This window comes from Juglans regia, chromosome 10 (genome assembly GCF_001411555.2).
Source record: "Juglans regia cultivar Chandler chromosome 10, Walnut 2.0, whole genome shotgun sequence".
NCBI classification, from domain to species: domain Eukaryota; kingdom Viridiplantae; phylum Streptophyta; class Magnoliopsida; order Fagales; family Juglandaceae; genus Juglans; species Juglans regia.
The window spans coordinates 25511782-25539690 of NC_049910.1; the positions used below are offsets into that span (position 1 = coordinate 25511782).

The following is a 27909-nucleotide window of genomic DNA, read 5'->3' on the forward strand; positions in this document are numbered from 1 at the left end:
AAATTAAATTATTTGTTATATTTTATATAAAAATTTTAAAAAATTATCATAATAAAATAAAATAAAACCGTTTCTATATTTAAATGGACTAAAGCCGGCTTTCTAAACAGTGATCCTTTCTTCCAAGCAGAGGGTGGGTTGGTTGGTTGGTTTAAGAGAGGCCCCAGATTGGACCAGCCCTCGTTCTCAGGTGTTCATTTTACTTCAGTACAAGATCCAAAAAAATTGCTATGCATACATGTTACTTTTATTTCTTGAAATAATATATATGCATATATTATTGATTCTATGTATAAGGATTCAAATAACATTTTGAATACTATGAACATGATTCTCTCTAATCTTTTTAAATATTTAAAATATTTTTATTATAAATATAAAGATAATATTATAAAATTAATAACTATAAAATTATTTGAATTTATATAAGTCGAGCCTAATTTTATACAAATTGTATTATTTAATTATGTTCACAAAGAATTTATTTAATAAACAAATCAAGCCGAACTTGAGTTTGACTGACCGTAGTATTATTTATTTACGGTCCTAAATGTGAATAATATTTTATTAATCAATCTTGGATTTAATAAAATCACATTCTTTCTTCATAGTGTCTACTTACATTTAGAGAATCGTTTCTTTCATTATCCCTAAAAAAACCGAGCCACTAATTCAGAATTGATGCCTGACTTTTATACTTTCATGAAAAGCTATTGAATTTTTAACTTTTGCAGGTAATTCGAGCGTTAGTACTGGATTGACAATCTTATTCTTTAAATTTTAATTAGAGTAATACTACATATAGTCGTGAAGTGCATAAGTGCCGTACAGTTACTTTGAAAAAGAGTAAGATTTATTATTAAAAAAATAATTTTTTTTATGTAAGTTTCATATTTATTTATTTTTTTTAAATAATTACATGACGTTTGCACACTCACGATTGTAACTATAATTTCTCTTTTAACTAATATAAAACTTTTTCACTTTTAGCTAATCATTTAAAACTTAAAGTCTACATTGAATTAGTCATCACATTCTCAATAATAATAAAATATTATTATTTTCTATTATTTATATTTTTTTAATTAATTTTTATTTTATTTTCATAATCTTCAATAGCTTCTAACAATCATATTTATTTTTATTTTCACAATCCAACAATCTATAATATAATAATATCATTTGTATATAGATGGTAAAATCTTACATGAATAAAAACCCTATATCTATAATATAATAATCTCAAAAAATACTTTTAGACTTGCTAGAGTTATTTTCATATTTGAAAAGAAAAATAAATTTACTATAACTTATATTTTGGATGAAAACAATTTAGGTAATTCAATGTAGAGCAAATATGGATAATATTTGCTAAATTTGAAGATAAAAAAGTATTTGACTAATCCAATGTCAATGCTCTTCTTTCTTTTTCAAACACTCTCGTTTTGGTACACCATGTTGATTGTTGATTGTTTATTTTTCCTTTTTTATCATTAATTTTTTATAAGGATTTTTTTATTTTTTTTATTAAGTTTTTCATATTAGTTTATTAAGGGTTTTTTTTTTTTCATTTTAATTTTTTTCTCAAATTTAGTTCATTTTTCATTGTTAGGATTGTGTTTGTTTTTAAATGTTTATCTTTTTAAAAAATATTTTTTTTAAGGATTTAAAAAATTGAAAAAAAATCATTTTATATTTAGAAAATGATATTATGCCGTCTGAGTTTATCCCCTCAATTTGACAGCTCATATATTTTATTTATTTATTTATTTCTTAATGGTCAAGGAAGCTATATATGACTATTAGTGTATTAACATTTTTTTTATTTTTTAAAAATTTTAGAGGTTTAAAAAATATTTAAAAGGAAAATGAAAAAAAAAAATGCAATTTGCACTAAGAACAAGCCCATTGGTCAAAACTAGGCAGCATAGTATATAGCAGAACTCTTTATATTTTGACATTTAAAAAAAAACGTTGCTAATTAATATGACATAGATATGTCACCTATGATCAACACATTTGATTGAATAATCAAGTTATTGTACAAAAGCATGCATGTTTTATATAATATTTCATGTGTCAAAAAATTATCATACAACTAAGTTTAGTAGTGTAAAAACTATCAATTTTAAGTTTGAAATTTGGGTGTTAAAATAATCAATTGTATATATAGTAGTTGAATTTGATACTTGTTAAATGTTTTTTCATGATCCATATAATTCCATTATTAAAGAAAATCAATATATAAAAAGGGGCAGGAACTCCAACAAACACCTCAATATGTATTAGATAAGCGCAAAAATAAAAACGTAATTGAAAAATAGTATCGAATAATTATTTCGGTCTCACGTTTCGTCACAAGGACGGCTCATAGAGCAATCTATATCTTATCGGATCTCATCTTATCTCATATATCATAGTTCATCTTTAATATCCGAATATTATAAATATAAATATTTTTTAATTTCAATTTTTTAATTTTTTCATCTAATAATTATCAAATTGTTACAACTTTCTCAAATTTTTAAACAAAATATAAAAAATAATCAAACTTTTTCAAATTTCAAAATAAAAATTATATTCTAAAAATATTTTAATTTTATAATTTTTTTATTCAATTTTTTATCTCTCATTTCTCAAAATCTCATAAAACATTTTAACTTAAATAATTCAATTTATTACTATTCACAAATTATCTCAACTCACCATCTAAACTAGCCCTTAAAATAGGAAGGTACACACTAACTCCAAATGTTTCTATGCGACTATTAAATTAACAACTCATCATTTCTACACATCACATATTTTTTTATTTTTCTTAATTTTATTCTTTCTAAATTAATTGATTTTTTATACTCATTATCCATACACTATATATTTAATAAAAGAAAATAAAAAATAAAAAATAAAAAAATTAAATGTGATGTATGCTATAAAAATGATGAGCAAAATTTTTCTTAAATTAAAAGATCAAATTCTACACTTCCCACTTCTCACTTCTCAGCAAAAGAAAATTAAGAAAGCACCGATGGGCTTTTGTAAAGTCTCGCTAATGACAACGCATCATGGGTCAATCTGGAAAAGGAGGTGCGACAGGGCATGGTGGTTATGCAGACCGATCAATGTAAGGCGGGGAATTAGTGCATGGTTGCCGTTGGGGAGGTGATGAGGGGTGTTATGATGCCGTGGAAGAGAAGAAGCCTTAGGGTTAATTGGAAGACAACATGGGCAGAAGTGAAGTGAAATGAAGTGGAAGCTACGAAGTAAGTTGAAGTGAAGGGGATCAAATGGGACAACGTCGTGAAGAGGAATTCAAACGCAGATGCAGCGACTTCAAACGCAGACGCAACGTTTTGGCTTACATATGCCAAAACGGTGCGTTCAATTATTAGAGAATAGATTTCCGTTTTATGTCGTTTTATGTGTAAGCTTTTTACTTTCAGTTGTTAAACACACCGTTTTGGCATTCACAATCTAAAACGGTGCATGTGTCTGTCATACCCGATGGGTTACTGTAGTCTTACCTGGGTGAGTTTGTTAGAGATTCTGGTTATAGACAAGGGACGAACCTGAGGAGGGGTATTGGGAATTTTGTAAGGTCTTGGTAGCAGTACGTTGTAATGGAGGAAGGGACTACCTCGAATAGTTCCCACGTGATTTCATGAATGAATTCCGTCCTTTGGCCATTGGGATTTCTCATTGCCATTTTATCAAACAGCTGTAGTGCAATCTATTCTTAGTGCATCCAACAACATCCTTGTCCTACGGATTCCACAGCTTCACAGTAATTCACAAGAAGAACTGCAAGGGTTCTAACAAAGGGCAAGCGCGTTCAGTATAGACTTGTTCAAAGACTAGGCAAGCGCGTTCAGTATAGACATGTTCAAAGACTAGGGTGGGGAATTTTGTCTAAGACGCAGGCCCCATTTGAAACTTGATCTCAACTCAGTTCTGCTTAATATTAAATTGAATTTAACATCTTAACACTCAATTTTTAAATTTTTAAATTCATCTCAATTCAAAATTTCTTTATACGTGTGACTCATAATTTTTTTCAATTCAATATCTTTTTACACGCAAAATCCATAACTTTTTTTTAACTTCTCATAAATATATTTAAATTCAACTTAACATTCAAATACATTTAAACCCATTTTAGGTGAGTCTCACAAAACTTGTTTTATCATCTCAACTCACTATTATTTTTAAAAAATTTAATTCAGCTCAACATCCAATCGGGACCTAAGGTTATTAATTTTTCTTCCTTAACATTTTGTTAATTTCTAGAAAGCTAAATATTAAAATTGAACATAAAATTAAGTTCCATCTTCATTTTTTTTTAGCTTATAAAACCGGAAATATAGGGAAAAATGCTGTTTTAAATCTTAAGAATATAATGTGCAAAATTTAAAAACTCCAAAAAAAACTTTTTGTAAAATTAATTCAAGGGTTGATATTTAATTTAATCAACCCTAAAAAATGTACATGAGTTTGTTGTTGATGCAAGATAATTAAAAAGAATAAGAATAAAACACCCAATCTATTAAGAATGAGGATAATTCAACTTGTATATGAGCACAATAAATTATATATGCGTAGGCTAAGGCAGAACAGCAGAAATCCAGAATTCAAATAGCCCCTGAGAATGCGATGTGTCTGTGACATGTCTGAACACTTGAGAAAAACTGGCCATGTGCATATATATATTAATGAATGATGTGAAGTTTGCGAAAAAGATGCTAAGAATTTCTCAATTAAATGGCTGTAATTAATCTTGCCTAGTACTCTTAATTATGCTTTTAATTAATATTAATTACATGCAACCTCAGCCCAGCAGCCCTTTTCTTGAAATCAGGATTTTCTATCATTTTCTCGCCTCATACACATTTACAGTTTGAAAAAAGAAAAGCACGATATCATGTAAACACATTTGATATTTCACACGTGGTATCTGTATATTTTTAAAGAGTGGTGCTACATATACTTACAGTTTTATTTATATTTTTACTTACAAGACTCATTTTGTTAGTTTTTTTTTTAATTCAAAATTCATGATTTTTAACATATCAATAATTGACATGTGGAGAAATAAGTTTTTTATAAGTTTTTCTTAAGTATATTTAGTATTTTTTTTCCTGAATTTAGAAAAATATGTAAATCTAAAAATAAAAATTTCCATAAGGAAAATTTGGATGGGTGCATGGAGTGCTATATATTATAAATTGCTGCAAATTCAAAAAAAGAAAGGTAAAAATACTTGAATATATACTAGGGTTAGCCAATAATTAACAACAAAACCTAGAAAGTCAACATACAGAGCAATCATGCATGCACCTTTCCTCGAAATCTGGGTTCGCATGCAGAACAGTACAATGGCAATGGCCAAGAAGAACTAGGGAAACAGCTTGTATCATATGGTTTGGCTTAAATTTTATGGATATGGAAATTCCCTGCATGAATATGGTTAATATATATATATATATATATATTTATATATACAAGCAGCTTAATTTATTTTATTTGAAAAAAAGAAGCTGGAATGTACACATGAATTATAAGATAATAGGAAATAGTTTAAAAAAAGTCCTTAAAACTAAAAATAGAACAACCAAAATTAATGACCACAAATCCAACGAGATATATATATATATATATATATATATATTTCATGCATGCAACACATTATTATTTTTTTTATTATTATTGACAAAATATTTATAAAATATCTAAAAATATCTCACCATCTAAACGTAATTTAAGACGAGAAACGGACGAGAAAAGAAAATAGAACCTCAGTGAGAGTGGGTGAGAAAAGAAAAGGCAAACAAAATGCCAGTGAGAAGCTGGAAAAGAGAGGGAAACATACTCCGACAGTAGTTAAAATTTAGTTATCAAAGTAGGTGAGAAATGTGTTAGCTAGTCCTAGCTATGAACAAGCTTGTGAATTATTTATTCATTATTTGTCTTAGGTTAGAAATCTGATTAAGTACCATTTATTGTTGATTTTGTTTTGGATTAATGACTAATTACTGCTACTCCTAGGCAGCTACTTGTCCAAGATTAATAAATGACCAGTCGCAAGACGTATAAATGACTAATTCGTATGGTAGGTAAGCAATGCCACAAGTAAAGTGGTCGTCATCAAACGAGCATCATGGATATAACTGTTTGCTTATCTATGAGCAAACAGTTATATTGTAAATTTTAAGAAAAGAGTATTGAAATATTATTAGTTTATATATTTATTTATTTTGTAGATAAATTAAAAAAATCTGAGCCATCACTTTTAACATTAATCTCGAGAATATAATCTTCAATTTAAGTTATATGTATGATATTATCTATACATCGATTTAAGAATATAATTACTTTTTTAAATTTCCTCCGTGATGTTAATTTATGAAATGGATTTTATCAGCTTAAAAAAAGATTGATTACAATTAAATAATTATTTTCAAAGAGAATGTGCGAGACAAAGTGACACCCCCTCTCTCTCAACCAGAGTCCATTTGGAAGCATTACAAAAACATCATCCACACAATGATCGATAGAAAAAATATGTGTGAAGAGTACTAACAAATGAGAAACTCCGACATGCATTAACATCATGTGCACCATAATGAGAACTCCGACATGAATATCTATAAAAATTTTGAATGTTGGTAAATAATAAATGAATTTTGAAAAATATGATGATTAAAAAAGTAATTTTTAAAAGACATGATTGTTGTAAAGATGAAATAAAGAAAAAAATTATTTAAATAGAGTGGAAGAGAGAGAGAGAGAGAGAGAGAGAGAGAGAGGAGGGAATGTGATGTATAACGTTAAGAAAAGTTGTGTAGTCGAAATAGAAAAAAGTTTTGCTACTCATCATCCTCACACCTCATACCACATTTTTTTTTAAAAAAAAATTTCGGTTTTATTTTTCTTAAAATTATTGAATTCTTCTATTCATCATTCATATACCACACATTTGAAAAAAAAAAAAATGTAATATGTAGTATATAGGAATGATGAATAAAATTTTTCAATAGAAAAAAAAGGCAATTTTAGTTAAAATTTAGCTAAAACTTTTAGAGAGCGCAATGTGAGTTGCTTAAACCCTACTCGTCTTTTCTTTCTCATGATTATTTCCATCTTATTACAAAACCTCCCAAGCACTGGTGAGTAGTAGATCGAAGTCCAATGGTTCTACATATAACATCATCTTTCAAAATGACACCATTATTGTTTTTTTTCTTTTCCGTCGATAAACAAAATTTTATTGAGAATAAAGTGGCCAAAGGCCCGAGTATACGGGATATATACAAGAGCGTAATGTCGCCTATATATGCGACACACCATTGTTAAGCATTTTCCTCCATCTCTTTCCAAACCATGCCACACATGGGAATACAAAACATGTCAATGTTTCGCTTGACACACTTGTGCAAACAATTTAGGAACAGCAAAAGTGATGTATTAGCAACCATATCGATGTTCTCTTATTAACACATGCAAATGAAACAGTTTGGTAGAGATTACATCGTGGTATGCCAAAAGCTTTTTGCAAGACATGTAGGAAACATACAGAAAGTAAAGTAACAAAGCCAAGGATGAATTGCCAGACCAGTAACGTGGTCTTTTGTATTCGTCTTACCGGACGACTGAAGCACAGTGCTGGGTGCCACCAGACACAAGGCCTCCATTGCATTGCATGGATCCACCCATGAGGGGAGAGATGCCTGAGAATCTAGGATCTCGCAGCTGAAACGTATTGTTATCATTGCTATTGGAGATAAGTGTGATGTTGGAGCAGGTGGTATCTTGACCACCCGCATATCGATGACTATCAAACTCAGACATAGTTTTACTTGAAAGCAAGTCAGTGGCGGCCGGATCAGGATTATGAAGCTTTCTTGTGCTGACAAAGCGTCCACCGGATCCCCTAACCCTATTTAATGCATGACGATGCCGTGACTCGTGAAGATATGGCTGCAATTGATTAGATGTTCCAGAAGTAGAACTTACACTTCCATAAAGAACCGAATCCAACAAAATAATTTAAATGAATGCTGAGTTAGTGGACATACATACCTTTCGAGTTTTGACAACTTTTGTTTTAGCCTCAAGCTTTGCACGTGACTGCCTCCTTCTAAGAATTCCATGGTACTGTTTCGGATTGACATAAATGGGTCCATCATCTGAAAAATCAAGTGGCAGTGGGACTCGTGCAGGCACTCTCCCCACCATCTCGGGCTGAATCTGGTAAAATTTAACTATACTATCATATCAAGAAGCTCCATTGTCTCTGTTAAGACTTGAAATCACGTAAAAATTGGTGTGGTAAATACAAATATAATAGCATGTAACAGATAAAGGTCTATATTTCCACCCTTTGTATAACCTGCTAGATGAAACTAACAAGGTTGTAGATTAGTATCTCTGGATCAAAGGGATCACAAAATGAACCTGACGGAACTTACAATAGCTGGTAGTCTGTAAGTAGTCAACAAGCATGGCTCGGCATAGGCATGTGACACTCGAGACTGAAATGAGAGAAGAATGAGTTTACAAGAGTATCTAACAAACAGGATTCCATAATCTACATATCAACCTACCATTAAATAGTTGTGAGCAACTTGTGAAGGATTGCAAATAATATATGGATTATTCAATAAGAAAGGCTTCTTTTGACCTTCCACATCCCTGACACAGCCTTCATCTCCATCTAGATACATGCATAAAAGACTTGACAAGTTAGACTAGCTTAATAAAAACTAGAGAAAAAAATTAAAAGCAACCCTAGCTAAAAAGTAAATATAGAAGCTCAATGGAAACCATAAAATGTGAGAGGAATGGCTGTATGGAACAACACTTTCAATACTAGGCCTGAGTAAGCCATAATCTGTCTAAAGAATGACTATTTTTAAGCCAAGTTTTCTATCGAACTTATTTGTAAACCTAACATATCTTCTAGCTGTGACAAAGAGATTGTGGAGAAGGTAAACCTGTGTTTACAGATAGAGGGAACATCTTTTTCTCACGGCAGACAAAGTGAACATTGGCTACTAGAAAGCTAGAAGACAAAGTTATATGAATAGAGGGATCTTGAGACTTTCTATAATAATAAAAAAAAGGACTCAACTATTAATTTACTTGTTCACCCAATACAGATAGTGCCAATCATATCCACTGTAAACATAAAAAAAATCCACAAAAATTCAAACTTTTATAACTTAAGTCTGCAATTTTCATTGAATTTATTTGCCTATAGTATTTTTAAAAAAAATAACCGGGAAAAGCGGGTCATGAAATCTTTCTTGCAGGCGCCTTCTAGCCAAGGAACATAAAGTAACGGAAAAATAAAATATTCAGATATACTTTATATCACAGATTAAACCCCAAGGGAGAGGTTCAGGACATATAACTAGTTCCTGCTCTGGAGAATATCTATTTCTTACAAAATTTTACCAAACAAGTATAAATGTACCCTTTATTTTCTTCGTACCTTGGAGAGTACAACCAAAATGCTATTAATCTAGAAGTCTGTCGCAAAAAGGATACAGAAATGATAGAATGTAATATTTTGACATACTTGTGCAACGAAGAGCATAAATACCAGATTCTGATGAAATGCATTGATCTTGAGAATTGCTCCCTCCCGCAGCACCTGCTTTGGGGTGAGATTGACCAGTCAACTGATTTGTGGTTGATTCCTGGATCGGTAGTTGAAGACCTAAATGCTTTGCATCATGACAAAGTTGTGGAGGAGATCCTGCTTTCAAGCATGCATTTACAGATAAAGCTGGTGGAATTCGATGTACATCGGAATTCCACCACAATGGACAATTAGCAGTAAAACGGGGCATTGAATGAACAGGAATTCCGATCGTTTCTTGGCAAGTCCAGAATTCGTATGGCCTCAAAGTTGTCAATACTTCGGACTTTTATAAAAAAGCCACGGGACCTTCAACAAGTAGGTTCCTTTCCACTCTTTTAGGGATTAGCTACACAAGAAAACCACAACAATTACTGAGTAGCAGTGTATTAATTATGTCAAAAGATGCATGTGATATAGATTTGCAATGACTTAAAAAAAAAATGATACAGGTTTGCAATCACTTAAAACATCAAAACAACAAAAAAAAAATGGACACAAACAATGTTAATGCCCAAAACACACCAATACTAAGCCTCCAAGTGAGCACACAACTTCTTTTTTCCCGATGGTTGCATTAGTAACAAAAATTTTGAGAGTGAACACCACTTCTAATCTATTATGGTAACCCAAAACCGGAAAATCATCAAGTACTCGTACAGCATATATGACTGACATGGTACTCTCATCTTCTCAGAATATGCCATGCAATTTTTTTTATCGGGTCCCACTATGGTGTTGAATATGCCATGTAATTAAAATTGCTTACATAAACACCAATTTTAAATCATATGGCATCCTATTATTGGATGTGCATGCCACGAGTACTACAAGACTACCTAATAAGTACTCCCAAAAATCATATTGCTTGACTGCATCAAAATAGTTTATTGTTAATGCAAAACTGTAACAAACATAGAAATTAGAATATTCAAACTATGAAAGCTGTAAGACCTTCGATTAATAAGAAACATTTGTGCTCAAACTTCACCATTGCGAGCTACTAGCTCCTCATTCATGGTTGATCATTTGCTTGTAAACACCATTTTCAAATAACTACAATTATGGTTAAAGCAACCTCAATAAATAATCTTTATGGTTGGATTTTTCATAACTAATCACAATATATATTTTTGAGAAATAATTTCACATGTGAATATATTTTAATAAATTATACATGTTTTGCACCAAATTTTTATACAACAACCTATCTATGGAGTTAGACATGTCTTAATACCAACACAAAATCTGTTGGATTACCCAAAACGTTTTTTTTTTTTTTTTTTTCTTGGCAAGTATTTCTCCACTTCTCTTAATTTTTTGATATGTCTTTATCCACTTCTCTCTCTTTTTTTCTTGGTATGTCTTTATTTACTTCAGAGACAAAAAATAAAAAAAATCAGCAACAGATTTCCTTAAATGCAACCACAATTTAACATCAATATATACAATAACAATTTAAAATAAAAAATAAAATTATGAACTCAAACGACATAGCAAATGGATATGGGTTTCCTTGAATATAATAATATGTCAACAGCAGAAATAGAGTCATCTCCCACATATTTCTGACCAAAGTCTGAAGAGAGAAGAGGAAACAAACACATCCACATTCTCATATCACTACCGTAGCATGAAAGCAAAGAGAATACCTACTTTAATTAATCCCAGAATACAATGTTCCTTTTTTCCCAAAATACCTCTTCACCTTGGACTCTTTAATATACAGTTAGGAAGAGCCAATTACCTGAACACCAATATTGAAAACGATGCTCAAACAACATTTTCTTGTAATTAGATATGCTCACCCAACGTAATTACTGAAAGATTACCCATTATTCTACACGTGTCAGCTAGATTTCACTTTGATTCATTTATGTTTTAAGAGACCCCAAAAAAAAAAAAGAAAAAAGAAAACAGTTTGAGAAGACCAAAAAGAAGGGCATCAGCACTCACGCTGTTACATAGTCAAATACTGGTAAAGGGGGGGCCTTTCTTTCCACATGCAAGAATGCAAGAAAATCTAAAGAAAAACGTTACAGGAGCATATCTCTAGAGAAACTCAAACACACAGCAAAACACAGGAGCAATACATGAGCCACTTTGGTCAATAAATCATTCAGAAACTTCTCATTATTCACCCCCAAAAAAAAAAAAAAAACTCTACATATGCTTGCCATAACCTCGGCCTAACGAAAGACATCCACAAAAACCCAATAGGATAAATGGGAAAAAAATTATGTCGGTTCAGATTAGGAGAAAAGGTACATGCCAAATGCAGTCAAGAACCCATCTCAGAAAATGGAAATGCTCTAAATGTGAAACAGCCCCAACCAAAAACTGAGAAAGCAAAATATATACCAAAAGAAACAATCAAAGTTAGAAGCCAACAATAGCGACTACTTTACCAAGACTAGAACTATTTTCCCATCATCATCATCGCTATGATTTCAAACTCCACATGCACCCAATAAACAGCAAAAACAAGAAATCAACTAAGATTCCAGGCCAATAAATGAGCCCCTACAAGAGGAAAAGTAAATGACAGAGAGAGCGAGAGAGAGAGAGAGAGTCAGAAAGGAAGCAAACGAAACAAAGGAAAAGGTTTGATAGTGGAGACACGATAAGGAGAGAGAGAGAGAAAGAGAGAGAGACCTTTGGGATCCACGAAGACATGAAGAAGCAAGGAATAGTACTGTTGGGATGAACTTGGACATGTCTCCCATCTTGAGTCTTGGAATCAACTCATACACACAAATATACTCTCTCTCTCTCTCTCTCTCTCTCTCAAATACTTTCTTCTTCTTTGCTTCTCTGATCGTACAAGTCTTCTCTTTCTTGATATTGGCTTTGGATTTGGCTTTACTGAGAACAACCAACCACCATAAGACTTTAAAATAGCTTCATAATACAGTCACCCACATAGAGAGACTAGCCCACCCACCATTCCCGGGTCCACCACCATTTCCACACTTTCCTCTCCAAAACCTTTTTCTCCTTTGTTCTGTTGTTCTTTCGAGTTTCGACTGCAACCTTCACAAACACGAACCTTTTGCTTGTATTTGTATTTTCCACTTTAACGTCTTTCTTTTCCTGACTGGTCCCACGCACGCATGCTTCCAAAATCCAACTGTCTCTCAGCCGCCCTTCACTGTGTAACCACACTCCCACGCGCTATTTCCCACGCTCTTTTTCTTTCTTGAGACGCGTCTGCTATCTGTCCCACCGTCGTCTCGTTGCCCATTTTCTCGTAGTTTGCCCAGACTGTGACTTCATTTTCAAAAAGTGAACCTTTTCTTTTTTTTTTCTCTTCCTCCGAACCCTCGAAAACCTAAGATGATATTAATTGGGAGGTTAATGGTTCTGAATTATTAGTAATGAGGATATAACCGGAGACCAATGAAGACACAAGAGATTCAAGTGATTCAGCAAGAAATCTCAACCCACTGTATCTCTTTAAGATCGAGATCCGTAAAGATAATTCCAAGCATATATTCACATCAGAATGACGCTATCAATGGTAGAGTCATACTCATGAACACGAAGAATCATGCCTCTGAAATGGGGCATGCCATATAAAACACATCAGCCCTTGAAAATAGCCTCCCGAGTATGTTTCGAGGCATATTATTATTCATTTTCATATAGAGAAACTAATTTATCTCTTATTTAATCATGGGATGAACCTCCTATTGAGTCTCTGAGGCTCTTCTTTTGATTGCAGGTTGGTTGAGTGTGTTACGGACATCGTTCATCAAGTACTATAATAATTAATATTTTTTAAAAAATTTAAAGAAACTATGATAAATTTTGATATTCATTTTATATATCTATTAAAATTGAGATAACAACTCTATTAAGATTTTGATTCAAACTATTAAACAATTTCGTAATACAATTAAAGTGACACCCTCATCTCTCCATGTATATTAAGATTATAACTAGTCTGATTCGATTCGATAAATGTTTGATCAAGAAAAACAAGCAAAGAAGCAATTAGATACAGAATATGAACCAATACCAATTGATGGCTTTGGACTATTTCGATTTTTAAAAATAAGTACTGGAATGAACCCATCGGTTCGATCTGGTTCAATCAGTTCAACCGATATTTTAGTTTTGTTTTATACCTTACTGAAATTACTTATTTGACCTAAAAAAAATTATAATTATGAATTTTATCATTCGTTGCAAATATTTTATTTTTCTTTTTAAATTACAAGCAAGCCGTCATAACTAAGTTGGATGGGTAACATATTCCATGCACACATCAAAACCCATTGCAATATTTTATATTCTAATAAAAAAACTAACAACTTAAAAAATATGTAGATTTGGAGTTTGTATGAATTATATTCTAATAATGAAATTATCTTTAAGCATTTTTTAGAAATATAAATCATTTCATCATATCGTATCAGATAACATCATTATAATTTTTTTAATTTTTAAAATAATAATAATATTAAAAAATAATATTTTTTTTAATTTTTATTTAAATCTTACGTGACTGACAAAACGGGCATAAAAGTACGTGAGAGAAAAATAAATGGTTTGACTGGTAGCCCCAAGGGGCAGTTAAGAAAAAAGAAAATGGAAAGACCAAAAAGGTCGTTTGTCAACTTGTGAGGTGTCGTGTAGACTGTAGTGGAAAGACCAAGAAGGTCTTGGTGTTTTGACTGATATATCCTCGGCTTACGTCAAGGTTGTTTTTTTTTTTTTTTTTTTCAGTTTTTATTTGTATTGAACAATACAACTTTGACACTTAAAAGCTAAGGTAAGACCAAAGTAGTAGTGTCATCTATTATCTGGCGAGAGTAATTCACAAATCACACCAAAACCTTTTTACAAATGGTGAATCTGACCATCCCATGATATGATGAGATCAATGCCTTAACCTTTTTATTATCCTCACATGCCAACCTGACTGAGGCTGAGGATGCCCCACAAATCACCCTTTCCTAAAAGTTTGCAAATCCATCAAGGAATCACAAATCATATTATAAAATGATGTTATAGTAATATCTGTATTGGGTGTTGCTCTTGCATTTCCCTTATTGGACAGCCACGACAACATCCTTTGTTATTGGAATAGAAATAGGGAAAAGCACTTAGGTTTTCTTTACGAGAATTGCTATAAATATAAATAGATTACATAAAAATAAACTTATAAATTGATGTACTTTCATGAGATCTATTAGATCAACTTTACAATAAAAGCAATTTTACAATCTGACACACCCCATCAAGTCACTTCAGTTTATAAATTTATTTTTATATAATTTTTTTTATGACTAAAGTATTTTTCTTCCCCATTCGTCCTTGTACTAAACCAGATATTAGGTAACATTCACTTGCTTGCATTAGAGAGGATAAAAATAAAATAAAATAACTCAAAGAAGCAAATGCCCAAGATCCCACCAATAACTGGGCCAGAAATCACATAGCTTGGTAATTAAATTACACTCATTTTAAAGCTGAAAGATGTCTTAGAATAGTCGGGTCCCGCACTCACCAGCAAAGAATCCGAAATCTATTCCATATTTTTCAACAATCATATGGTTTATCAGCCTAACATCTTCCTATTCTTGTATCATTAACCCTTTTAGTAAGTTCAACAATTGAATCAGTCTAAAAGGAAACGGGTGTCACCAGCATTTCAAGCAGGCTGAGAGAGAGAGAGAGAGATACTCAAATTGCAATGAAACACATAGACTAATTGGTTAGAAGTTTTATTGTCAATTGTCAAATGAATTAAATGTATATTCAAAATTTGTAAGGCACCTATTAAGCCCCATGTAATTAATACATAAAGGCCACAAATACTGCATAAATCTGAATGCATTTGCTTTAGCAACCAGCACTTCAACCCTTGGGCTTCAATTTTGAGTGTAACACTGCACTCCGGAATCACCACTGCCTCCATTGCCAGGCAATAGTTTCACCGGCTGCGGGTGCCTTTACGCACGAAAGCAACTATGCTGAAACGAGTGTGGGGAAGAAAGTTCAATACAAATAGCTTTAAGGGGGGGAAAAAAAAAACACAGAGTATGGAAATGAGGAGAAAAACCCTCAAGGAGACAGTAGAATTGAATATACAATGAGGATTGTCCCCTGGTTCCTAGTCAAGCATGATTGCTGGCTCTAGTTGATCTCCAAAGGTCAAGCATCAATCAAAGTTGTTCCAACAACATATTGCTTTAAGTTTAAACATTGAAGGAAATTTTATCAATATGCTTCAGATACCAACCATGTGAATCTAGAGTTGTAGGTTGATCTTTTCGGACCATTTGTAAATGTCAGAGTAAACTTGATCCCCACCTAAGTCCTCTCCAGTAGCCCCTGCTGCAACTCTTATAACATCTTCAATCAATGCAAAATTACCCATTATATCAACATGAGCACCACTTTGGGTGCCACGGCCCTCTAGAAAATTAGCTGGAGGGGCATGATCATACTCCCTTATGTATGTACGAATGCCTGAAGGGTTGAAACGGGTTGTTCCCCGCCAACCTTTTGCACACATGAAACCTGCACTTAAAACGGGAACGGTTTCATCCCCATCAACAGAAAACACCCCACCTTTTAGACAAGGATTCTCACTTCCACCCTCTGCTGACGCATCTATCTGAAAGGGAATGTAGCATTCCGCAGCAGGAGTTAATTTGTACACATATGCTCTTTCTGTGGGGACTCCAACACCATACATGGTATAGATTTCCATGTCTGGAGCATTTGGTAATCTGCAAAGCCAGTCCACAAAATTTTAGCAGCACTAGTATAGGGAAGTCCAATCAAATAACGCTTTTTAATGAATCACCAACCTAGAACAAAATAAGAATGTTTTGTTTCACGATGAAGGAAAAATTTATAGGGTAATTTACAAAGAAAAGCGAGGAAAACTTTGTTACTTAAAATTATAAATAAGGGAAATATCATCCAATTGCTCCAATGTAACTCAGGGGGCAACTGGTAACAAAAAGTTGATTTTAGGGAGTGAGTTGTAAGGAGTCAAAGTTTGAAGGCCTAAGAATGAGGTGGCGTTTTGAGAGGGGTTTTGTAATTTAGCCAAATTATACCACAGTGACACATCATGCTCTGGTATGTGTGTATGGACACAAACTCACACGCACGAGCACACACACTCAAAGATTGATGAAAGCAAAATTGGTGAGTGCTTCATGCACTAGACACACACCACACACTCCAAAACTGATGCATGCTTGGCACACACACATTCAAAAACCGACGCATGTTTGGCTGATAAAATCTTGTACATTGGGCAGTTACATTGGTGCGTTAAAAAGCTTATATAGAATATCATCAACAACATTTGAAGGAGGGAAATAATTTTTCCAAGTTCAATTGAGCATTGATAAGGAAACAAACTGTTAGAACAATAAAAAAACATTTGAAAATCTCACTTCGTTTCTAACGGGTTTGACCAATATTTGTGATGTTCATATTTAGGGTCATCCAAATTGTCTGCAATTCCATGTGAAAAATGAGCATCACCACGCGCCATTAACTTGGGGGCAACATAATGAAGCAGATCCAAAATTGATCCAGCTGTGTAAACTTTGTAATCTGCAACAGCTTTGACACCCTCAATACCCATTTCATGGTACTCTGTCCATGCATCACACTTGGTTGTATTTATAAGGTTATTACCCTTGACAGCACCCTGCTGATCAATGACCAGTTAAATTCATTAAACTCCAAGTGATACACAATAATAAACTTAGCTTTGACTACAAGGAAATCAACCATTCTTAAGAGTGCAATCGACAGCAGTCTGCCTTCCATATATTGTTTTTGGCATAACAGTCTGCCTTCCATATGATTGTTGCACATTCTAGCAATAATGATATATGACAGACAACTTCACATGCTTGCATTTGATGATAATCCACACAAAATGTAAAGCAGATGCAGCACCTAGTTTTTTCATACAGACTAGTTGAAAATATTATATTATCTTATATGTTATTATACAAACGGAGAAATTATTTTATGGCCATCTATCAGATCAGTTTTTTAAGTATGGTTCAAGAAATAAGATACTTTTTCGTGCCACTGGTTGATCCCCAGACACACTCATTGGTTCTGTCGCCTCAGTAATCGTCTACTTGTTCTTTTTTGTAAGATTGATGAAAAAAATCACATATTCTTTTACTTTCTGCATAATAATCTTCTACTTGCCTTTCTCTCTTCTTTACTATAAATACATTTTTTTTTCCTTAAGACAATTAATACCAAAATGCATAACCTTTCACAGACTGAAAAAATGAATAGACTTTGAGTGGTTTTTTCTTTTACAGAGAGAGAGAGAGAGAGAGAGAGAGAGAGAGATCTTTACTATCAATGGGCTTGGATGTACAGAAACCAAACTGAAACATGGAACATTACCCGGAAATCCACTCTTTTAATCTCGAAGGAATGTATGTCAGCTACATCTTTCCCAAATGATAGGATCCTCCCATAATTTACTCTTTTTGTAGAACCCAGACTCCCCTTCCCACTTTGGTCTGCAGTTTGGGTATCATTATTCTTGAGCTTCTTTGCACTACAGTTAAAGTCCCCTTCAGGTGACCAATCAAGGCCACCCCAAATAGTATCCCCGCCTTTTGGTATCATTGACATGGTTGAATCCCATGTGCGGGTCATCCGCATCATATGTTGAAAAGTTTGCAGACCAAAAACATCCTTATCCAAAACACCCGGCGCAAAAGCCCTACTTAAGGATTAGCGGTTCATCAAGAGCCCAAAACATATGAAAGCATGCATGCATTGTTTTGAACTGGAAACCAAAATCTTAAAAGATTGAAAAATAAATAGAAACAAAAATTTTAGCATATGAACAAGGATTTCTTGTGAACGGACATCTGTAAATCAAATTATATGCATTTTAGATTGTAATTCTTCAACGAATCTCTTGTAGATGATACCCCCATGTGCTTGAGGTTCTTGTGTTAATAATAAATTATATTCTTATATTAAAAAAAGCTATTAAGTAGTCAAAATAGAACATTGAGACATCTCTTCTTTTATTGCAATCCCTGCAGCATGCATTAAGAATTGCTAATGGAATGATTCCCTCCCTTTGTCTCTTGGCATTGACAGCATGGACCCATTGGCTAGAATGGACTAACCATGAAATCTCTATCCACTGCTAAATTCATAATAAAATAATTGATGCTTCCTGATCCCATATATGCTCATAAAACAATCTCTTTTCTGCAGTGATTCTGAATTTGAGGTGATTTATGACAATAATGATTAGATAATGGTCTAGTCCTACTCATATAATACAAGCTGAAATTTAAACCTGGCAATAGCAATATCCTTTGCTTCAATAGAGAAAAGTCCTGCAACTGCTTTTGGAACACCTAGAAAGGGTGCACCAATGTTCATTACCGCTTTTATATGCTTAGCACACCAATCCAACCCGCCGCCACCACCACCCATTGGAGCTGGTGCCTCAACCCATTTCATGAAATGCAGAAAGTACAGAACACCCATTGAATGTGGTATAACAACCACCTTTTTTCCACCATTTGTAGCTACCATGAGTTCTATATTACTTTTTATCCTGCTTAGAGTTTGGTCTCTGACCTGATCAATCCAATCAGGCAGAAAAGAATAAACTGATATAAGATGGTAAATAGACGGTACCACAATATCATAACAAAAACTTCAGTCAATACCAGAAAGTTAAATAATGACATTTCACTGATGCAAAATGAGCTGGTGGGATATAAATTACTTTTTTTTTATAAGTGGTGGGATATAAATTACTTATTGAAAATTATACCTCAGTGTTAAATTATACCTCAGTGTTTTGAAATGATAATCTCCAGTCATATGCAGCCATATACATTGTTTTCTCCTCATATCCAATGCGAGCCAAATTGGCAATTAAGACAGCCCAGACAAAATAACCAGGTGCAAAGTAATCAGCTGCGACAAGTCCAGATACAGATCTGAGCCTTATACCAGACGGGTCCAGTCCAGTTTCATTATCCAGTGATATGTGCTCAACCCAGCATAATGGTCTGCATTGAATAAACAATAACAAAGTATAGAGTCAATGTCACCGAGACAATTGCAATACATCGTAACAAATAGGGAGCAAACTTTGACAAACAGTAAGAACATAGACAAATTTGGCGTGATAAAATCTCACCCGCTGTTAAACAATCTGAAACACACATAAACGGTCAATTCAACATATAAAACAAGGACCAAAAGCAACCTCAATGCGTCAGAAGAAGTAGCGGAGCCGCTGTGTGTAGCCCAAGTGATAAGGGCGAACTTGTGTGCACGAGCCACATGTCACAGGTTTGTTTCTCCCTGGAATCAAACTGCAATTTAAGTGGGAGGCCATGGTGGTGGGTTGCTGTACTAGTCTCCTGGGAGGTTTAGGTTCCATAAGTGAGTCTTAAAGGCTCTGCTGTGGGGTGGTTCCCCATCATCAAAAAGGAAGAAGTAGCAGTTCTAACCACCAGTTGGGAACAAAGAGAATAGTGCTCTACAGTCAATTTTCCACATAGCTACAGGATACCCATTAGTTCAATGGAACAATACGGCCTCATTTGTAATCATTACAACTTTTTTAAATTTTTACACAAAATAAAATAAACAATTTAATTTTTTCAAATCTCAAAATAAAAATAATATTAAAAAAATATATTTTAACAATCTTTTATTTAACTTTTAACTTTTATCTCAACTCATCTCATTTCATCTGCGAAAACAAACGAGGCCACATCTCACGTCCCGCCTTACATTATAGATACCATCTACCAACTTACGTATACCCAATATCCTCTCGTTCAAACATTGTTACAAGTTTCTGTCCACAAACGAAAGAGAGAGATCTTTATCAGACCTTTATGGAGTCCTATTAACAAATCAATTTCCCAAAACCTCGACCGTAAGACTTCGAGCGTAAGCTAAGAACAAAATGACATGGAAGTTTCACATTATTGCACGTTGCAACTGCGACACTTTTCACTCCAATGGCATGCTCGAGAAGATTTTCTCAAATCAACACGTATAATATGGTTGAATTGTCCACTGCTGCATCTTCCATATCACACTCGTTCAACCCCAAATAAAGTCGATTTTAATATCCTCAGTAACTTAAGAAAAACAAAGATCCACCCCCAAACTATTCATTCCCACTCCTATAAAAGAGATTGGAATCGACATTAGCTTTTCTATGAAGATAGTAGGTTTGCCGCGACTTTATCATAGATTTCTTCAAAAGGAAAACAACCCAAAACAAAATATGCATTCTCGGTCCCCATACCACCCTATAAACAAGCAATCAAGCACTTTCCTCACACGGTTTAATCGAACAACCACCCAAGTCTAAGCAACCTCAACCAAAGCTTTCTAACTTAGCAAGAGACGCACGGTAACTTTTTCGCATTATCAAAAGCAGGAAAAAAAAAAAAAAAAACAAGAATACCTTTTGTACAATTCCCCGAACGACCCACCCCAAAGCCTCTTCCTAAACAAGCCCTCAGCGCACTGGTGCCCCTCCCACAACTCAAGACCGCCGGTAACGATTCCAGGGACGAACACCACCGGGTGCTTCACCTTCAAGCCCTCTTTCAGCAACTTCACGCCGGGAGGGTCCGGTAACGGTCCCGTTATCGCCTCCGTCACGTACTGGGGAAACGACGCTGGCATTGCGTTGTACAGGAACAGCAAAAACCACCAAATCGAACATATGCACCCAATGAGCCAGCAACAGCTGTCCACGCAAGACCATCTCTTGTCCTTTCTGAGATTCGTCTTCGGGTTCCTCTTCTTGTCATCGTCATCGTCCTCGTTTTCGCCGTCAATTTCGTGAAGCTCTGAGTTTTGAGTCTTTGGGGCCTTTCTGCGCCTCGGAAACGACATAGTTTCAGTTTCAAAAGTAGGAGCTCCTTTTTCAATGCACTGGGAGCTTTGGCTTGGTCATTAATGGAGTCTGAGCTGGTATGGAGCTCCACGAAGTGTCTGATCAGAAACAGAACCCTAGTCCTTAAATTCTAGTATTGACTATTAGCAGAGGACTAAAATATAGTTACCGTAACTGAGTAACCGTCGGTGACCGGAGGCAGGAGATTGGCTCCCCGAGTGTTTGTTCGTCGACTCTCTTCTTTCGGTCATATGGGGAGGCTGCAACTTCCATTCTTTCAGGTATGCTGTGGGCCCGAAGGAAGATAGACAATTTCTATTTATCCGACACGTGTACGGAGAGAACTAACCTACGATTCTGTGCTGCAGGTATAGTTTCATTACGGTAATGAGTCTCGGATCCGTCGTTTGTAAGTGGGACTTTTGATCCAACGATTATTGATTTCCTATAAAAAATAAAATAAAATGATAATAATAGATTTATTATTCTCCTATCAGCCTTTTACTGTTCTATAATATATTAAAAATTTTTATTTTTTTATTATTTTTTTAAGTATTTTTTTAACATCCTTAATTATTAAAAAAATATACAACTTTACTAATAATTATTTTTTAATTATTAAATAAAAAAATAAAAATTAATAATAAATCGTATAAAACTCCTCTACATTAGGTCTAAGATTATTCTCTTATTGGTTGGTTAAAACTACGTTTAGTGTTCTCAAATAATATGTAAATAATATTAAAAATATAATAAATAAAAATTTATGAATAATAGTAAACTATTTCATCAAACAAAGCCTAATTATTTCTTGTTCAAGAGTCAAACATTTCTTTCTCTAATTTTATTACGTACAAATAAATTTGCGTATCAATTTTGTTATTTTTATATTTTAAATTTAAATTAATATTATTTTTAATAAAATTTACTTTCTAATTAATCATATTAAATAAATATATAAATTAATACACAAAAATACTTTCAATTACATTTTTCCTTTCTTCCTCTCCCTCCGCAGCCGTCATTTTTGTCACCCGGAAGCTTTTTCTTCTTCAAACGCATTACCTTCTTACGTTTATATGCTTTACTGAATCCATCCATTTCAACCACCTAGACTTGCGTGCCTTCTCACTCGTCGCTTTTTGCCGCATGCCCCTCCTTTGTCTAGGTCTCCTTTAAAATTATATTTAACATTACTCGTCATCCTTGCATAATTCCATTCCATCTATGGCTAGAGATTTATGAGATGATGGCTCTTATGTGGTGGAAAAGGACTACTTAGGTTCATCTAGATGTCTTTATATGGACAAGTTTTTCTTTTAACTCATCTTATCTCATTTAGAATTCTCTAATTGCACTTATGTGAGACATATTTGGAGGCTCATCTCATCATTTTAATTTTTTTAAATTTTTATATAAAATATAATAAATAATTCAACTTTTTCAAATCTGAATTCAACATTTTCAAATAGAAAAATAATAATAATATTTTAAACTTTCATTTAAAATAAAAAATTCTCATTTCACTTCACAAACCTACACTATTCACAAACTATTTTACTTCTATTCACAAAGTATTTTGATGTATTATTATATATTCTCATGTATTTTTAAATATAATTAAACATAATAATTTTCAAATCTAAATTTTCAAATTTTTCATCTAATCATTACTTTATTATTATAATTTTTTCAAATTTTAAATAAAACACAAAAAATAATACAAATTTCAAATTTTAATATAAAATATTATTAAAAAATTATATTCAAATAATCTTTTAATTTTATAATATTTTATTCAAAATTTTCTCTCTTATTTTTCAAAATTTTAAAAAATATTTTAATTCAAACAATTTCATTATTATCCTAACTATCCGAAAGAGCTCTTAAAATTAAACACCGTTGGAGAATTTTGGACTCTTTCAATATTTTTTTTATTTAGAGTAAGAATATTTCCATTGATCATGTATTTTACGTGTACAAGTAGCTAATCTTTACAACAAAATTGACTTTTAGAGATAAACAATTTCATCCCTCAAAGTAATTTTTTGAGACCAAATTTAAAATTCGTTCTAAAAAATAGATGATTTTATAAAACCGTTCGAACGGATAAATATCTAGTCAGACAGGATCTTCTGTGACGAATAAAATCGTCTCAAAAAGTCACATACGTTCGAACAGACGAAAATCAATTTGAACAAACAAATCTTAGCAGAGAAGTAATTTATTTTGCCGGGTAAAGTTTAAAACCGTTCGAACGACAATTGTGTTGTTTGAACGGGAATAGATTTGGTGGCAAAATCTTGGGGGAAGGTTTCTAAACCGTCAAACGGAACATATTTAGTTCAAACATATTTGAGCACCACATTTATACATTCGAATGTATAATATTAATGTCTGTATATAACTCAAAATATAAAAAAAATGTATATATATCATATATACGAATTCATAAATTAATTTTATGTAATTAATTTAAAAATATTTTAGTGATTTCTTTTATGTAGCAAATTATCAAAACACTATATACTACCACGACATTGACACAATGTTTGATTAGCTGGAAAGAAATTTTGATGTTGACCAAACAAGACAACGGAATGGGTTTTTTGTATTTTTTCAAAAAGTACGTCAACTTGGTGCTCAACGTGGTTATGATTTGTGTAGAATGGAGTTCGAGAAAGCTTAGTGGTACGTGCTCAATAATTGTCCTAAGATAGAGAGCCACTTGAAGTAAGTTCATATTAATTGTTAATTAATTATTGAATTTACTTATTAAACAATTATATGAATATACTTATTGTTGGTAATATTTAATTTCAGTGATCATATTAACGTGCTCAATGAACTGGGAGTAAATGATATAGACTAGAGACATGAACAAGACTTCCCAAAATGGTTCGAACAATAGGTAATGACATTGATACAGATGCGATTTTGCACTAACTTAAAAAATAGATTAGATTGTTAACGGTTGAATGTTTATCTTTATTTAATATGTAGGTTGTATAAATGCATACGAGTAATCCGAACGATATATCAGACGAACTATATGCACTGGCGCGTGGCCCCTCGAGACGCGCTGCTCGATATTCTGCATGTATTTCTCGAGGAAGTAGGTATCACACAATTGATAGAGAACTTTATAGGAAAATACAAAATAATGGTGTTCTTGTCGAAAGAAGTCATGATGTAAACAACGTTGACTTCTATGAAGTTATTATATATATAATTGGAATGATATATATGAGGAGCTTGTGGTTTATATATTTAAGTGTGATTGGTAGGATTTAAGCAATCATCGAAGGGGAAAATACTACGATGAATATTTTCTGAATATTAATAAATCAAAAAAATGGTATGAAGATGATCATTTTATTTTGGCTTCCCAAGCATCTCAAGTATTCTATTTAGACAATCCTGAGTTAGGAAATCAATGGCAAGTAGTACAAAAGTTTTCTTCTAGAAATATTTATGATGTTATCCCTAAGACGAAGAGACAAAATGAAGAAGAAGATGATTCCTCTACTCAAGAAGCATACTAAGAGAGTCAACCCGCCTTTAACTTATTTATGAATTTGAGCCAGTATGAGATGATCCCATTACATAGGAAAGTTATTAAGGTTGAAATAGTTGATGCAACAGTTGATCAAAGTATTGAGTCATTTGAAGTATCTACAGATGATGAGAGCGAATCTACAAGTGAAACTAATACAAATGATTAACCGGTTTTGTGTTCACATTATACAGTATCATGCAATTTTGCCACCAAAGTGGAAAGAAGTTCTCACCTCATCTCCACCTGTTACTGACTCTCTGTCTGACTCACCATTAGAGATTGACTCTATGGAACACGGTAAATAGCTAATACTTATTTTTTCAATTAAGATAATTGATAATTGATACAAGGTAAATAACTAAATATTATTTTATAGAGATAACAATACAATTTCATCACGGACGAGGCACTACTAGAGGCGTGACTTTGGAGAAATATCGTAAAGTGGATAAAATTAAGATTAACATTCCTGACGAACATACCGGAGGCGAGGGATAACAAGCAGCTTGGCTTGCATCGCATGTGGGTGCTCTTACACGGACTTATGCACCTTTAGCTACGAGTTCATGGCATAAAGTCCCATAAGATGTGAAAGAATTTATAAAGAAGCGTTGTTTGATACGTAATATTTATATAATAAATTTATATTGATATTATTTAATTTTCTAAATGATAATATCTTTGTATATATATTTTTTCAAGAATGACTTCGAACTAAATTTTGGTCATAGAAAGGAGTGTAAGACTATCGATGAGCTGATGTATAATGCATTCCACAAATATAAGACGAGGTGTCACGAACATTACAAGAAGTATGAGAATAAGGAAGATGCACGTCAGCATCCTTTTCAGCATGTTCGACCTGAAGATTGGGAAAAACCTTGCGAGATGTTTGAGAATTCATCATATAAGATAAATTAAATAAATTCTTTATGTGTCATATTTATAATTTCACTTACTAATTTTTACAACTTCTATGCAGGACCGAAGTTCTATAAGCAAAATAAATAGATCGAAGTTGAAGATTTATCATCATGTACGTTCAAGATCTTTCCATCGTCTCTCTTTGAAATTGATAATGTACTCTCTTTTTTTTTATTCTATTTAGTTTATTTTTTGGGGGTACTAATTTTAATATTGACTTTATATATTAACAATGTCTCTTGTAGCAAGAGTTAGACATCAATTATAATCTAACAAAATTATATGCTGCATCACATACTAATAGTAATGAAGAGTGGACTCATCCCGATGCTCATGAGAATTATGTAAGTATTATAATTTGTTTTAATTAAATATATTTAAATTATTGTGTTAATATTAATTTTATATGTTGTGTGTAGGATAAAATAGCTATAATTTCTTAATGTAAATTAAAAATTATATTTAAATGATATAGAGAAAAAATTAGATTAGTTGATATATAATACATTATAAAAGTTATTAGCTAAAATAGATAAATTAAGTTTTTTTAGGTTAAATAGATAAAAATTTACATAAACCATTGGGGGTACTCTATTGCCGTACAAGTTCAATACCTCAAAATGAATCTTGGGACTTACATAGTACGTACAAATAGAATATTTCTACGTTTTGCAGGACAAGCTTTGAAGTTGAGGGCGTCCCTAATTTCTCTTTTAGTGTGTAGAGGAGTGTTATTGCTTAAGTGAATTGTAGATTTGTTTTGATTGATTTTCTGGCCAAACCATTTGGTGTAGGTATTAATACAGCAAGCGAAGGCAACCATAGTGGATGGGGAGGACTTGCCAAAGAGAGTGAGATCATCTACGAAGAGGAGATGAGAGTGATGTGTTCTCAAATGTGCTTCCAAGTGTAAAAGTGTCAAGTTGTATAAAGGATAAGTCCAGGATCGTATTCCACAGGAACAAATGATTTTCAAAGTATTTCTAAAGGCTTATTCTAAAAATATGGTGATATAAAAATGCTATGTAAAATTCTTTTTGGATTTTTATGGTTATGAAAACAGTTTGGAATGATAAAAAGTAATTTGTACACAATAAATGATTTGTTGCCAATGGAATGTATGGTGGAGCTTGGACGATCTCGGGTCTATGACTTTGCTCTAAAATATGAATTAACTCAAGCACAATTTGATTTCTAAAACTGGAATGGTTCAAAAGATGTTACAATGTAATTTTAGGTTTTATCAAGTCTTAACAAAATTACTAATCAATAGCTAAAATTGACAAGTTCACAGAATCTATTTGAAAAACACCTGGGTTGCAGTTTTAGAACTTCTTTGTTTCCACCATTAACAAGCTTTTATGGGCATTACTCTCCTCTTACTAACCGAATCAAGGTGTTAATAAAATAGAATGTAAGAAATATAAGCTCAAAGTAAATATGACAATGCCTAAAACAAAATATCCCTATTAAGCTTCCACCAAAATTACTATAACACGCAGCTGGTGGAATCCTTGATTAATTCAAGGTTCTGATGTGCCTTGTGTCAACAATAAAGCAAGAACAAGAGCAAAAGATTTCATTAAACTTCCCTCTTCAGAATTCAATTTTAGACAAAGTGAGGTATGCAATCGAACCACATAAAATCCAGCAAACAATGGAGAACAATAGAAAGTTTTACCATAACCCAAGCCTTAGAGCATTGGCATTGGATTGACTATTTTATTTTTCAAATTTTGAAGAATATGTAACTTTTTCACTTTTAGTTAACCATTCAAAACTTAAAGTCTACATTGGATTAGTCATCACACTCTCTATGATAATAAAATATTATTATTTTATATTTTTATATTTTTATAATTAATTTTTATA

General features: G+C 32.7%; 2 protein-coding genes across 6 annotated transcripts; both read right to left on the minus strand.

The window, feature by feature from the left end:
• Nucleotides 1-7372: 7372 nt before the first annotated feature.
• Nucleotides 7373-12661, minus strand: LOC108985605 (nuclear transcription factor Y subunit A-3-like). Of its 2 annotated transcripts, none has more exons than XM_018957961.2 (6): nt 12296-12661; nt 9602-9989; nt 8601-8710; nt 8466-8528; nt 8077-8244; nt 7373-7974 (listed from the first exon to the last, which is right to left on the minus strand). In XM_018957961.2, exons 2-6 carry the CDS (start codon nt 9849-9851, stop codon nt 7636-7638), a joined length of 930 nt encoding a protein of 309 aa, XP_018813506.2. In that variant the 5' UTR covers nt 9852-9989; nt 12296-12661; the 3' UTR covers nt 7373-7635. The 2 variants fall into 2 exon arrangements, with proteins under 2 accessions (XP_018813506.2, XP_035551196.1); XM_035695303.1 differs by lacking the exon at nt 12296-12661 and adding an exon at nt 11297-12257.
• Nucleotides 12662-15351: 2690 nt separating this feature from the next.
• LOC108985608 (phospholipid:diacylglycerol acyltransferase 1-like) lies at nt 15352-21826 on the minus strand. 4 transcript variants are annotated; one of them, XM_018957963.2, is made up of 7 exons: nt 21117-21826; nt 19473-19695; nt 18969-19255; nt 18050-18374; nt 17065-17327; nt 15891-16383; nt 15352-15621 (listed from the first exon to the last, which is right to left on the minus strand). In XM_018957963.2, the coding sequence occupies exons 1-6, from the start codon at nt 21551-21553 to the stop codon at nt 15900-15902; spliced, it is 2019 nt and encodes a 672-aa protein (XP_018813508.1). In that variant the 5' UTR covers nt 21554-21826; the 3' UTR covers nt 15352-15621; nt 15891-15899. The 4 variants fall into 4 exon arrangements, with proteins under 4 accessions (XP_018813508.1, XP_018813510.1, XP_018813509.1 ...); XM_018957965.2 differs by lacking the exon at nt 15352-15621 and having other exon boundaries at nt 15690-16383; nt 21117-21628; nt 21724-21826; XM_018957964.2 differs by lacking the exon at nt 15352-15621 and having other exon boundaries at nt 15690-16383; nt 21117-21652; nt 21724-21818.
• Nucleotides 21827-27909: the final 6083 nt, after the last annotated feature.